A 14570-nucleotide genomic window follows, 5' to 3' on the forward strand; every position below is an offset into this window, starting at 1 on the left:
ATCAAGAAAGGACTTGTATCGCTGAAGTTCCTCGGAACGAATTTCTACCGGAAATTAACAAACAAGCAGATACTTAGCAGTATAAATAACTCATTATGGCTCGACAACTATTCGAGGAAAGCCTGAATCATTTTAAAAAAGTTCAGATCTTTCATCACTTTAAACAAAATGTTTTACAACACAAGAGTCTTTTTATATTGAAGGAGTGTTTGTCTAATGAACTAATATTGAAGAACTATTTACTAATATTTTACTGTTTGTTTGTTTTTTTGTTTTTAATTATGTACAAAGCTACACAAGGGCTATCTGTGCTCTGCCCACCACGGGTATCGGAACCCGGTTTCTAGCAATATTTTACTGACTGGAGTGTTTGTCTAATGAACTAATACTGACGAATATTTTTATTTTATGATCTTAAATAATATATGTAAGGGAGGTTATGATATAAAATTATCAAGTAGCGAAATGACCTGGTAGCGGAATACTCTATTAACCGGTAGCAAGCTGACCAGTAGCGAAATGTCCGGGAACGAAATGTTCAGTAGCGAACTGTCCGACCACCATTACTAATATTTTCTTACTTAAGTACTTTTTCAAATTCTGAGGTTTGGTCAACTAAATGACAGGTATTAGAACAGTAAAATATGAATAATATAGTACTAGAACAGTAAAATATGAATAATATAGTACTAGAACAGTAAAATATGAATAATATAGTACTGGAACAGTAAAATAGAATAATATAGTACTAGAACAGTAAAATATGAATAATATAGTACTGGAATAGTAAAATATGAATAATATAGTATTGGAACTCTTTTTATGCAATATCGCGCATTAATATGACGTTTTGGTTGGCCTTGTACTCATTTTCAGGGAAAAAAATGCGGCGCTCAAGAAACCCCCTAGATGAGCTCGACACAATACAAATTTCATAGTCAAGATGAGTCTACCTACACGTCACTGGAATATCACGTATTTAAACTCAAGACAGTGGAACTTCTGAAAGATAAGGAAAAATTCAACTGATAAGCCAATTGTTTTCGAACGGATCTTTGATTCTCATAAAGCAATTTTTTTTCATATGATTTGAATTGTGTGTTTCACACTTAGGTTATTTACGAGAGGAATATTTATACCCATGTTCTGTGTTTCTTTCTGAAAAATAAATCATTCCTTTCGTTTTAATGTGCATTCCATATTATTTGTAGTTCTCAATAGTTTTTGAGTTGGAGAATAGTTCGTCTCTTTTTCTTTCTTTAAAGATGGAGCTATCGAAGTTTAACTTTCTTTCTCACGATTGTGGTTGTTTTGAACAACATCTTAGAAGTATTATTTCTATTGTAATGGCTGGTTGTTGGTCCGTTGTAGTATTATTGATGTTTATTTTATTCTTACTAGGTTCTTAAGAAACTTTAATAAGATTGCCTTTAGAGTTAATAACACTGGTCGACAAAATCGAACTTGTTTCTCTCATAAAAGATGTAAGCACAACTGTCTAGACCATTTTTGCACGCTGATTCCAAATCTGTTTTCGGTTTTCTTATAGCTCATTTAGTTAACAAAATATGGCTGGTGTTAATTTCAGCACAATTTAGGTAATAATCACACATTAGACTAGTTAACGTCACAACTTTATTCGTTTTTCAGTATAATTCCCATTAACGTTATACACACCATACACTTGGTTAAATGTATACAGTACACACTTGTGAAAAAAAAAGTATAACAACTTAAATTATAATTAAGGCAATAACTAACCTTTCAAATTTGATCGGTCTCATCACGAAAACTTGACGTGCTTGAGAAAAACCAAAAACAGATTTGGAATCAGCGTCCCAAGAGCTATCTAGCCCACCTATAATTATTTCTGATAAAAACGACTTGTTGGCCAGTGTAATTAGACATTTTCAAACTGGAAATCATGATAACGAATTATGAGTTGTTAAAATAAGGCATGTATCAACGTTTTCCTTTTCATCGGTTGAATTTTCCAATTATGTGAAACTTAAATAATAAAAAGGAAAGGAGTAAATTATGTATTGAAATTAAAATATAAAGCTGGTCGTGTTTTTTGCTCTACTCTTCATTATAAAATAAACTGTTTCTTCATTGCTCCCACTGCAATACATTGTCAGTGATAAGTTTTAGTTCTCCAAAACTTTATTTACTGCAAAACAAAATGCTCATAGATTCGTTGCAAGTATTATTTATAATGTATTACTCTGTTTGTTTATGAAACATTTTAAACATATATATAAGAGTTATACTCTTGCTATACTGTATTTCCGAGAATGCCTAAAATTGTGTATTAAGCCGTTTACGTAATAAAGACCTTGAAAAATATTGTAATCTGTTTGTTCACATGTAAGAATAAAATTTATTTTTGCAAGGAAGTGTTGTAATAAGAATAATAAAAATAAGAAAGGGAGAACGAAGAATTAGCATATTACTTTATTTCTAACAGCAGGAGTAGGTCATAAGTTTCTTGTTAAATGATGGTCTTTTTTCTAATCTCCTTTGCTTTTGTCATTTCCTTCTTGGCCTTTGCAAGCTCCGTATAAATGTAATGAACTTTTTAGAACATTGTGGATTGGTCATCTTACTCCCAGATGTCTCTGCTTGTCTTTTTCTTGTTGGCTCGTGACCCAGACTTCGATCCATTTAGCTGCCTTATGCTGTTAATGATGTTTCAAAAGGGACATGCTTTCGAGTGTGTAGTGGACCAGGACTGAAGTCGGGACTGTGGCGATAGCTGCTTCTGGGGTCCTGGAGGTGATTTTGATGCTAGATTCAAACTGGAAGCTCTGCCATCAGTCACTGTGGTGGTGGGTTTCTGTTTGGTGAATGTCGTAGCATATCGTGGCTTGTCTTTATGGTGATTTCTCACTTCATCCCATCCTTTACTGGAGCATTTCCTTGATTGTATTAGCCACTTTTCCATTGGCACCTTCTCCTTAGCCACTTCCATAAAGGTTGCCACTGGTGGTGTCCACTTAACAGGCTGAAAAGTGGGTATGCTTAGTTCAGGAGGGGGGCATTTGTATCTCCCACCCTGTTTTATAACAGGAAGATCTGGTGACATGGTATGTTAGGTAAAGGTCTTCTTGCTGGGCTCTTGATTTCCAAGGGTAGGCTATAGATGGTTGCGAAAGGGCCATCATGTCAGAAGATTCCGACATCAGAATATCCTACTTCCTTGACTTAAATAACATCAGCTCCCCCTTGAGTCTTCACAGTAGGTTTGGGTACTTCTCCATGCTTAAAAATAACTTACTCTTTCATTGTTACAAGGTTGTCAAGTAAATGCTTCTAGATAGCTAATTATGATGAAAATATAGTCAGAAGGGTTAAGAATTTTGCCTTCTATAAATACAGTCAGAATTACCAAACCTTGGTCAACTCAGATTCTAATCGGTCAAAATTCTGCTAATAATGAAGTCTTGAAGGTTATAACTTAACAGTTACAACCAAAATGTATAAGGTGAGAAGATTTTAGACAATATACGTGGCCAGCACTCTTTCTAAAGATATGTGCATTTGTATCTATCTAAAAATCTCTTCTGAGCACCTGAGAATGCCCCAGTCCAATGGGTTTCAATAGACACTCACTGCTAGATCCTTATCTAGTTACAACCCTCTCAAGTTATGAAAGCTACCAGTCATATGTTATAAGTCTTACACTGCTATCTGGTTATGTTTAAAAACATAACCCGGATCCCACGCGAAAAGAAGGGGCAAACTTGTAATGTGGTCAACATTAGTATTCAACATTAGGTTAATCACTATAAGAATATTTGCCAGCATCTCCTGACCATGAAAATTAATGAGTACGAGTGTTGTACCTTCATACGGCTTTATTTTCTGATACAAATAATTTTGATTGTGTGTTACTCATATGCCTCAAGCATACGTTTTAGCTTTTACTTTTAAAAAAGTTAAGAAAATATTAAGTAAAACTGTGTGTTTATGAAATATTTCCATTCTAAAAAATTGAATTATATCAAAAGCAATGAAAACATCAGGTGTTCCATGCTTTCCCTTAAGCTAATGTCAATAGTTTCACATGATACAAATACATGAATGAGTAATTACGATCAGGTTGTGACAATTATGTTATAATGATTAGTAGCCTAGACTTATGTGATCATATGGGTTACTAACCATGACAATAAAATATAAAACTATATGCACATAATACAGTACACATACGTATATGCATATAATATTCAACCAATTACCCATTGGCCTCCTTATAATAGCCACAGCAATTTAAGATACTACTCCCCCTAGCTGTGTCGATATTAATGAGAACCGCAATAGTGCTGCCATCTATGAACTGATAAAAGTACAGGTAGAATATAATAAAACTGGTACTTTTCAGCTACAATTCACACAACCTGGATCAATATTCGCTCTTTCCATTACAGCATACACCAACAAACACTAAGATCGATGCGGGCTAAGTGCATGATACCATATAAAAATATATTTTGTGTCTAGGAAGCACAAACATCAACCGTTGAATTACCATCTATAAGTTGATCCATCCACTACAGTTGCCATCACAGAAGAAACAAATATGAGCAAAATACAATAAAACAAGGAATTTTTCTACTGTGATTTGTCACAGCTTGATTCATCCCATGTGTTTAGTAAGAACTCGACCCTGCACTGTACACTAGAAATAATGTAGAAATCTTATACACTTGTGTGCAGATGTTAACAATATACACAAGTGATCTCGGGTTTGTTTTTTTTCATATCAATATCCAAAAATGTTCATCACAAAATAGGGACAAGCGTGGCCTAGTTTTAGTGTGCCAAACTGAGGAACTGGGAACCAGTGGTTTGTGTCCTGCTACCATAAAATGATGGTGAATTTCCACTATTCAGTCTGACAGAAGTAACCCAAGAATTGATGGTGGGTGGTGTTTATTAGCTACCTCCCCTTCTATCACTTCAAAATTAGGGGTAGCTAATGCAAATAGCTTTCCAACAAACAAATTATCTCAAAACTTTAATTGGTACTTCAAGAGCAAGGGTCACAAAATTATTTCAGCACACAAATGTTTTTGAATTTCTAGCAACCATGTCCAGCCATGCCAATTTTCAATTTCTTGGCAGTAAATTGCGAGTCGAGCCACCTAACCACCTAGCCATACCAGGCCAAAATAAATAGTCACAGAGCTGTTTCCAACATCTTTCTTCCTCATCCAAATGGCTGATAGATTCAAGCACTTGACTATTCAGACTATCAAACATTGTACCACATATCTCTGAGTCCATCCATGCTAGATAGTTATCTGCCTAAATCGTTTAAAGAAATGGTCCAGGAGCAGAACATTTCCAGATGCATCTCAACCAAAACATAGGTGAGAGACCCCGACATTATGGGTATAGAATTATATTGTTGACCAAACATGTAGCTTCTGCTCTAGATTGACAGTGTGATGATTTTCTTTAGCAAACAGTGAACAAGCTCTGCTTGACCTTGAGATTCAATATGATCCCTTGTGGTTCAGAATTAGGATTCTCTTTCAGAAAGAATCTCGTCTATTTCATGGGTCACTGCCTTCTCTACTGGATGTTCTCTGTCTCTTATAAAAGTGAGACAGCTCAAGGTGGTAAACTTCAGCTACCAGAGGTACCTCTAATCTTCTTCTGGACACAGGTGGCAATTACCAGCAGTAGAGCTCAGTTCCACTGGTTGGCAACAATCTGTGTGCCATATAGAAACTTTTCCACTCAGTCTCAGAAACTTCAGAATGCAATTCACTACTGCAGTATACACTCATCTGTGTATCCTGTACACAAATGTTCACGTCCAGAAGAAGAACAGGGTCAGAAGCATTGGAAATCCCTGATTGTAGTTCGACATAGAACCTGGGGCCAGCTCGAGATCACATACATGGTCCTTCGAGTCAGCAGTAAAAGACTGATGCCCAGAAGAGGGCTTCTCTTTGATCATATTTTTGGATCATAAACCATCTTCAATGGCTAATTCTTTCCACATACATAAGATCTTCATCTGGAAAATGCCATTTACAAATTATATCAAAGCATATACTTATGTAGACAATAAGAGTGCAAATTACAGAAATACATACATTAAGAAATCACAGAAAACTCTTGAAAAAATCCTGGTCATGGCACCAACATTTCACCTTTACTAACCTACTCTGTGGCATTCTCAGGTACACTGATAACCTTCATGTAAAAATAGTACTCTCTGTAACTAGAGGCTCTTCAGAGCATGTCATCTAGGGTTAAATAGAAATTTTCTATCTGACTTACTTGAAGAAGAAAATGGACAAACTTTGCAATTTAAACAAAAATGCAATGCTGTAGTACATGCACACAGACAAATACAATTAGTAAGTGTATGTGCACAAAATGAAATATTGCACTGCTGTAACTGTTGAAAATTATGTTTTGTTTGAAAAAATCTAGCTCAACCTCAAGAAAATCTATCTGAATAAGACTGGAAAAGAGCAGAAATTATAAACATGTTACAATAGGATCAATACTTTAAGCGTGTATTTGTACTCATGTCACCTAGTCATCCTATGAGTAAAAAATATAGAGAATGTGGTCACAAGGTATTCCTAAGCCTATACACTTCCAATGCTGCTATAGAAAAGATTACTACAAGTTTAAAGATATTTTCTATCGACACCATCAGTAAATAATACGACAAATACCACGTGAGACATGACTGCGCGTAACTAGTGCAAAAATAAGATAACTTCTTTTCAAACCCAGTCATCTGCATGTTGCATCCATCACATGTACCAAATACGTGAGATTGCTAAAAAAATTTAAAACACTCACTTTTTTAACTAAAAGGGAAAGAAACGCATGGACACAGTATGTTTTACACACCATATATGTAATTCTGCAAGTACAAGAACTCACAGCGAAAGGAAAGAAGAATGTGTCATAATATGTCAACCACAGTACACCACCTGCCATATACAGTTCCAACAAGCTCTTACGCCAATACCATGCCTCATCAGGCCGACTGGGATATGACAGATATAGTAGTAGTCTAGGCGCTATTTATATCATCAATTTACTTGATCAACGACTGTTATGGTGTGACCAAGATTAAGTAAGTGAATTGTCATTATTATTGTTTTTTATTTAAGCATTTTGAAGCCAGACTTTCATTATTTAATTTGTTTATATTTATAACACCATAATGTTTTATCAATTTATTTGAACTAATTTTTTTGTCACTTAGATGAAAAATAGTCCTTTTTGTTCCTGAAGTGAGTCATTAGATGAACTGGTGAACCGGAAAGCTAGTCCTTTTTATTCCTGAAGTGAGTCATTAGATGAACTGGGAAACCAGAAAGCTAGTCATTTTTGTTCCCGAATTGAGTCATTAGATGAACTGTGGAACTAGAAAGCAAGTCATTTTGTTCCTTAAGTGTGTCAAGCAACCACAGCGTCATCGAGAGAAAACATCTTTGGATTATTTATTTGGTGTTAAGCATAAAGCTACACTATGGGCTAGCTGTGCTGTGCCCACCATGGGTATCGAAGCCCGGTTTTTAGCGTTAAAGCCTTCACACTTACTGCTGAGTCACTGGGGAGGGAGGGGTGCAATGATATCATTAAAAGCAAAGAATAACATGTTATAATAAATTGTTGGCAATGTATAAAGTTATTTTTCAAGCTTGCTTGTTTCCACCATAAAGTTACAAAAGTACTCTTAAGCGGACCGTGTTATTTATTGTCTAACTGTACAAAACCGTGGTTAATGTTTCATTGCTCTACGGTAAATAATAAAGGTGTGGCGATACAGCGATACGATACGAGTGTCGCATTGTGAAGCCGTGATACGATTGTATCGATACATCGTCCGATACGATACAATTCATGTATCTTCACGAAATTTGGCAAGCTTTCAGTAAACAGTATTAATATTTTGTACAGAAAAAATCAGAATTTCTAATAAAGTATTTTTACTAAAAATTAATGATTCGGTATAGGAAGATGAGTGCCACATGTTGTCTTGATTTCTTATATCAAAAACATTACATGTAAAGTAACAGAACAAATTAACAATAACAAAATAGATAGACAAATATTAACTTTTTATATTTTACTTCTCTTGCCAGATATTATTCTTATTTTACTGTTCTAGTACTATATGATTCTTATTTTACTGTTCTAATACTATATTATTCATATTTTACTGTTCTAGTACTATATTATTCTTATTTTACCGTTTCAAGTAAAATATGAATAATATAGTACTAGAACAGTAAAATAAGAATAATATAGTATTGGAACGGTAAAATAAGAATAATATAGTACTAGAACGGTAAAATATGAATAATATAGTATTAGAACAGTAAAATAAGAATAATATAGTATTGTTGTGAATCAGTCTAGTACTAAAGCCACTTATATCTAGGTTGTTTTTTTCTGTTCTATTCCTTTATCAGTAGGAAATAAAGGATAAGGTGGTTCAACGTTGAGAACAAATAATATATGATCATAATTTAACTACATTCCTAGACGTTCAGATTACCGTTGAGAATGACGGCTTGTTTGTTTCTTTGTGCTCTGTTTCTAGCGTTGTAAGTCCGCAGACATACCGCTGTGCCACTAGGGGGCTGAGAATGATAGACTAGTGGCTGAAGTTTATCGAAAACCCTGTGAAAAATCTAACTTTTTTCCTTATAATTCAGGCATTTGTACACCAACAGAAAAATTTAATCTAAAACAGTAAGTGCACAGATTAACAATAAATGATTACCCTATACACTTTACTGGGAAAAATATTATAAGATATCAAACAAGAAACTTATATTTACACGAAGAAAATATTGTTATCTACAAAACAAGAGAAATCTAACACAACTTTCTAAGTTATCCCTTAAATTAGTCCAAAAGTCTCCTCACGCTTCGAGTAGTGAACAGCTGGGTTTTAATACAAGAGTGGCTGAAAGACACTGGTAAAACTTTAAAGAATATATTACTAAAATCACTATTTAAACTGAAAATGTGTAACAGACGGTTTAATAAATGCTTAGGATACCAAGCTGGTTTAAATGAAAACAAAAGGGAATTCTCAATAGCCGCGGCACTTGAAATTCTTTTGGCGGGATTAGAGTAAATTAGTCTATGAGTATTTTTTTCTTTTTTATTAGCTATATTTGTATACACCAGCAATACCAAGCGTGAGGCGCGCGTATACCCAATTCGATTTCATTGCTCATCAGGATCCTTTAGGCAGAAGGCCTTGGGCATGGTCAAATATATCAATCGAAATAATTTGACCTCCTGAGTCGAAAACTTCAGTTATATCTTAAATCGGTCAAGAGATGACGGAGCTATGTGCTAAAAGTTTATACTTGAAAAAAAACAAAAAAACTCAAAGCCATTCTATGAGCCGATATGCCGCGTCTAAAAATAGACGGAAAAAATAGTATATACAGTTTATATGAAAACTTTCTGGCGCAGAGTATACAATTGAAACAAGCAGATCTGTTCGTTACATAATTCACGAACACCTCAAAGCCTTATATAAACTTAATACAAAAACACAGTAGTTCTATAGCTTATCAATATGTAACTGAATATAACATTTCTGATACTGAGTGTCCTTTAAAAGCAACAGTTTCGCCAAATGTCGGGCTGTCAGGGCCTGGTGGTTAGGGTGCTCGACTCGCAATTTGTGAGTCACGGGTTCGAATCCCGTCACCGAACATACTCGTCCTTTCTGCAGTGGGAGCATTATATTGTGACGATTAATCCCACTTTTCGTTGGTAAAGAGTAGCCTAAGTCCTAAAAGATGACGGTAGATGGTGTTGACTAGCTATCTTCCCTCTAGTCTATCACTTCTAAATGAAAGATGCTTTGTGCCAAATTCAACAAAGCATATATACAATGATCAAATGTCATATTGTCTTAGACCGCAAATGTAAAGAAGCTTTTCTAATCTCTGATTGAAAACCTGATTAAATAAAAAAAAATATCGTTCTTTTATTAGATATCCGTATAGATATATGTCTGTTATTTTACACTTTCATTTAAATTAATTCAACCTTCTGACGAGTTAATATCAACATTTGTATTTATCATTTATATCTAGATTCTAAATTATAATTTAGTGAATAATTTCGTTTTACGTTTCTATGTTATATTAAACGAATTTAAAAATTGTAAAGTCACTAATATAAGTTTGTTTGTTTCTTGTTAAGCACAAAGCTACACAATGGGCTATCTGTGCTCTGCCCACCACGGGTATCAAAACCCGATTTCTAGCGTTGTAAATCCACTGTGCCACTGGGTAGCATACTAATATGAGATCAACAACACTCTGTTATTTAATTTATGTAAATCATATTGGTGCATTAAAACAGATTCACTTTAGAAATAAATGGTTTTATAACACCAACTTTAGTGTTGGTTTATATTTAACTGGTCACTTAATTTCATTTAAACCAATTAAAACATTGTACAGGGAGTTACGGCTTGTGTTTTAGTGTAACGCTCTTGAAGAAAACGTTCAGTAAAACGAAATGTTCAGTATCCGATTCAATAAAAAAAAAGAGTATAAATAATATTCATTATTATGTAATAATAATATTTCGAATGTTCTTTTGAGAGAAATACTTTTGACGTCACGTGAAAGAGTATTTTAACTCAATTCATATATTAAAGTATCTTATCCTATCTCAATGTTTTTCAAGCTGTTTAGGTTTCGCCCTCTTTCTTCCCTGTAAAACACATTGCCCCCCCCCCCAGAAAAGAACGCTCAACTAATTAATATACAACTAATGCTGATAATGATAAAGTTAGCTTTAAAAAATGGAAGACGAAACAATTTCCAGATTCTCCTCATGCCCCCCCCCCCCCAAAAAAAAAGAATACGATTGCGCTCTCTGGGTGGAGTGGAACCCCACAGTTTGGAAACTACTATCCTATCTGTCAGTTTTGTACGAGCTCGAAGAAACCTAACTGGCAAAACAATGAGTAAATTAAAGTCTGATTTATCTGGAATAAATAGTCGTTTTTTTTCTTGTTTTTCTAATTGACCGAACAAAATATCAACTGAATATATATATATATACTTTAAATTTATTCATGAACGAATTTTTAAAATCTTGAAATCAGAAATTTGCATTAATAAAGGAGCTCTGGAAGTGAATCCGAAGATGAGATTCGAGCCACTGCCAACAGGGGGCTCTTTAAAGAACACGAACATGACGTAGTTCATGGATCTGAAATGGAATGTGATCGACAATGTAAGAATATTATTATCTAAACAAAAAAACGAAGTGGTGGAAAGAATAAACAAATAACATATCCTTAATTCAACTTGGAGTATTTCCTAGTGTATATATAAATATATATTTATTTAGATACAATGTTTAATAAGATATGGATATGGAATGCCTCTCTCACCTGAATACAACTTGAATAATAAAGTTTAATTATCCAAAAAATCTAAGTGATAAAACTTACAAAACTTTGACATTTTTTTTTTTTGTAGTATCGTTGACAGCCAGAAGAAAGTCCTTGCCATATGCAATATCTTATATTTTGCTGTGCTGGGAATTCAATATATTATATATTGTTGTATTAAATAATTCACAAACAAACAGTTAAAATGAATAATTATATATCAAATTTACTTTTTTTTTAGCTTTGGAATCTTATAGAATCTGTTAGCTTTATTTTTATATTATTATATTGAAACGTTATTTATACTTGATAGATTTTCAGCATCCCCACAAAACAGACCTAATTTGTGGGGCTGATATACTGAGAGCACCTACGGTAACAGTCAGAACAATCTGCAAATCTGAATTGTTAAATAATTACCATCCCACAATGAAGTTCATTTTTTAAACACTCTGATAACCTCGAGACTTTGTCGTTCCTAGATGTTCAAATTATGATTGAGATTTAACAATGTAACTACTTACTACACTTTATGCAAACCACGTGAAAAACCTTTTTTTTTTTAAATTATCATTCACCTCCATTACCTATGGCTCAGAACTAAGGTTTAGGGCTTAAAATACAGAAAAAAAGGGTTTGATAGCTACGGTGCGCACGCCACAGTAAGCCCACTGTGTAGTTTTGCACTTCACAACAAAACAAACAAACACATGATCCATTGCAGGTTAAGAGCGTTGGTATTACCGGTAAACTTGAACTTGTATGTATTAATGGGATTTGTTAATATAGATTGATAATACATTATTATGCTACATACTTGAGAACAACATAATATATTATGAAAGAAAAACAACTTACACATACACTGGGTGTGTGGCGACACAGCGATACGATACGGGCATCGTATCGTGAAGCTGTGATACGATAGTACCGATACAACGTCCGATACGATAAAATACTATTTAAATATCTTCACAAAATTTGGCAAGCTTTCAGTAAACATTAAAAGTCTTTTGTACAGAAAAAATCAGAATGTCTAATAAAGTATTTTTTGCTAAAAATTAATGTTTTAATATATGGTGTCAAAGTAGTTACTGCTTCGAGTGTAAAGCGATTTTCATGTTAAGATTAAAAATACTTTCTCCATCTAAAAATTAACAAATTTATTTTGTGTAATCTCTAAAACCTCCGAAATAAATTTCCAACTTTTTTTTTTCATAAATCTTCATATTTTATCTGCTATATTCACTTCTGTAATTTTATGTGAAGTCGGTCAGTTTGACCAGCCTCGTAACCACCATAAAAATACAAAATAAATCAAATCTTTCTAGAATTACTTCAGATTGTAACAGGAAACTACATTTGCTTACACTAAATAACTTAAAGCTCTTAATATAATACATCTGTTTCTAATTAAGTTTTGTTGTCAAGACTGTCAAACTTTGTAACAAAACGTTGGTAAAACTTCTGTATCTAGACACGTATCGTATCATGGCATCAATATCTAGATATGTATCGTATCAGCCCTAATATGCACAAATGATGGGTACAAAACAAGGGAAATCTAGTACAACTTTAGTTATCTCTTACATTAGCCGCAAATTCTCCACACGCTTCAGACAGACAAGGAAACAGATCTTAATAAAAAAGTGATTCAAAAACCAGGTAAAATCAGTAATTCAACAAATCATTTGATAAATGCTCAGGATGTCGAGTTGGTTTAAATGGAGAATACATTGAAAAAATGTAGCATATAACTGAACATGTAAACTTTATGGTGCAGAATATATGGCTGAACCAAGCAGACGCATTCGGAAAATAATTCACAAACTTGTTTTTAAGACGTATCCACTTAATTAGCGAACAATGTGAAGTTATGAAACAGCATTTTGTGAAAAAAAAACATAACAAAGAAATAAACCTATTGTCCAACAATTAGTTGTTTCAAAACTTGATATAATTAACAAACATCTTATAGCTTTACATAAACGTAATGCACAAAATGGTTTAGTTAACAAACATCTTATAGCTTTACATAAACGTAATGCACATAATGGTTTAATTAACAAACATCCTATAGCCTTTGATAAATGCAATGCACAAAATGGTTTAATTAACAAACATTTTAGCCTTACATAAACGTAATACACAAAATGGTTTAATTCACAAACATCTTATAGCCTTACATAAACGTAATACATAAAAATAATTTAATTAACAAACATATTATAGCCTTACATAAACGTAATGCACAAAATGGTTTAGTTAATAAACATCTTATAGCCTTACATAAACGTAATACATAAAATGGTTTTAAAACTGATCATTATCTAACTGAAACTGGCATTGTTGATACTGAGTGTCCTTTAAAAATATTAATTTTGGGCAAATGTTATAACTTCTTAGACCGCAAACGTAAAGAAGCTTTTCTAATCTCTGAGTAGAAAAATGGCGTTGAATAAAAAAAATCCTCCAGATATCCAACCCATAGATAAAGTTGTTATTTTACCAATTCATGTAAAATGTGTTAAACTTCTGAATAGTTAATATCTCCATTTGTATCGATTAATGTTTATATATAAATTCTAAATGTAACTAAGCGAATAATTTGAATTTTACATTTGTGTATGATATGAAACGAAATTATAACACTGTATAGCCACTAATATGAGATTAACAATAATCTGAGAACAATTATTATGCAATAACAATTTCAAATATTTTTCTGAGCACAATAAGTTTCATGTCACGAGAAAAACATCTTAAATTAACTTAGAAACCAACGTATCTTCTCCTATAGATTAGTTTTATGTTTTATCGTCAGTATGGTTTCATTTTTGGTTGATAGAACTAGTTTAGTTCTCTGTGCCATACCACTGAAAACTAACATAGAAAAGAGCTTAGAGATGTAACACAGATCACAGAACAACATATTATATCTGGGGAAGAACAGGCCCATCTTTAAGCAGGTGTTTCTAGTGTTACTTTAGTGACTTTAGGTTTCAGGATATAGCATTTTATGTTAGTGATTTTAGGTTTCTTGATATAGTATTATATATTTTAGTGACTTCAGGTTTCACGATATAGTATTTTATGTTATTGACTTCAGGTTTCGTGATATCGTATTTTATGTTATTGACTT

The 14570-nt window shown here is 33.3% G+C and overlaps 1 protein-coding gene across 1 annotated transcript in view; it reads left to right on the plus strand.

Annotated features, from left to right (window-relative positions):
- The window catches only part of LOC106477031 (Down syndrome cell adhesion molecule homolog), a 111077-nt gene extending 99789 nt beyond the window's left edge, over window positions 1-11288 (plus strand). The window contains exon 18 of the mRNA XM_022381427.1: window positions 11156-11288. Within this exon, the coding sequence (XP_022237135.1) occupies window positions 11156-11288 (133 nt within the window). The remainder of the gene's footprint in view (window positions 1-11155) is intronic.
- The last annotated feature ends 3282 nt before the right edge of the window (window positions 11289-14570 follow it).

The sequence above is a fragment of the Limulus polyphemus genome, unplaced genomic scaffold (genome assembly GCF_000517525.1).
Source record: "Limulus polyphemus unplaced genomic scaffold, Limulus_polyphemus-2.1.2 Scaffold162, whole genome shotgun sequence".
Taxonomy (NCBI): Eukaryota; Metazoa; Arthropoda; class Merostomata; order Xiphosura; family Limulidae; genus Limulus; species Limulus polyphemus.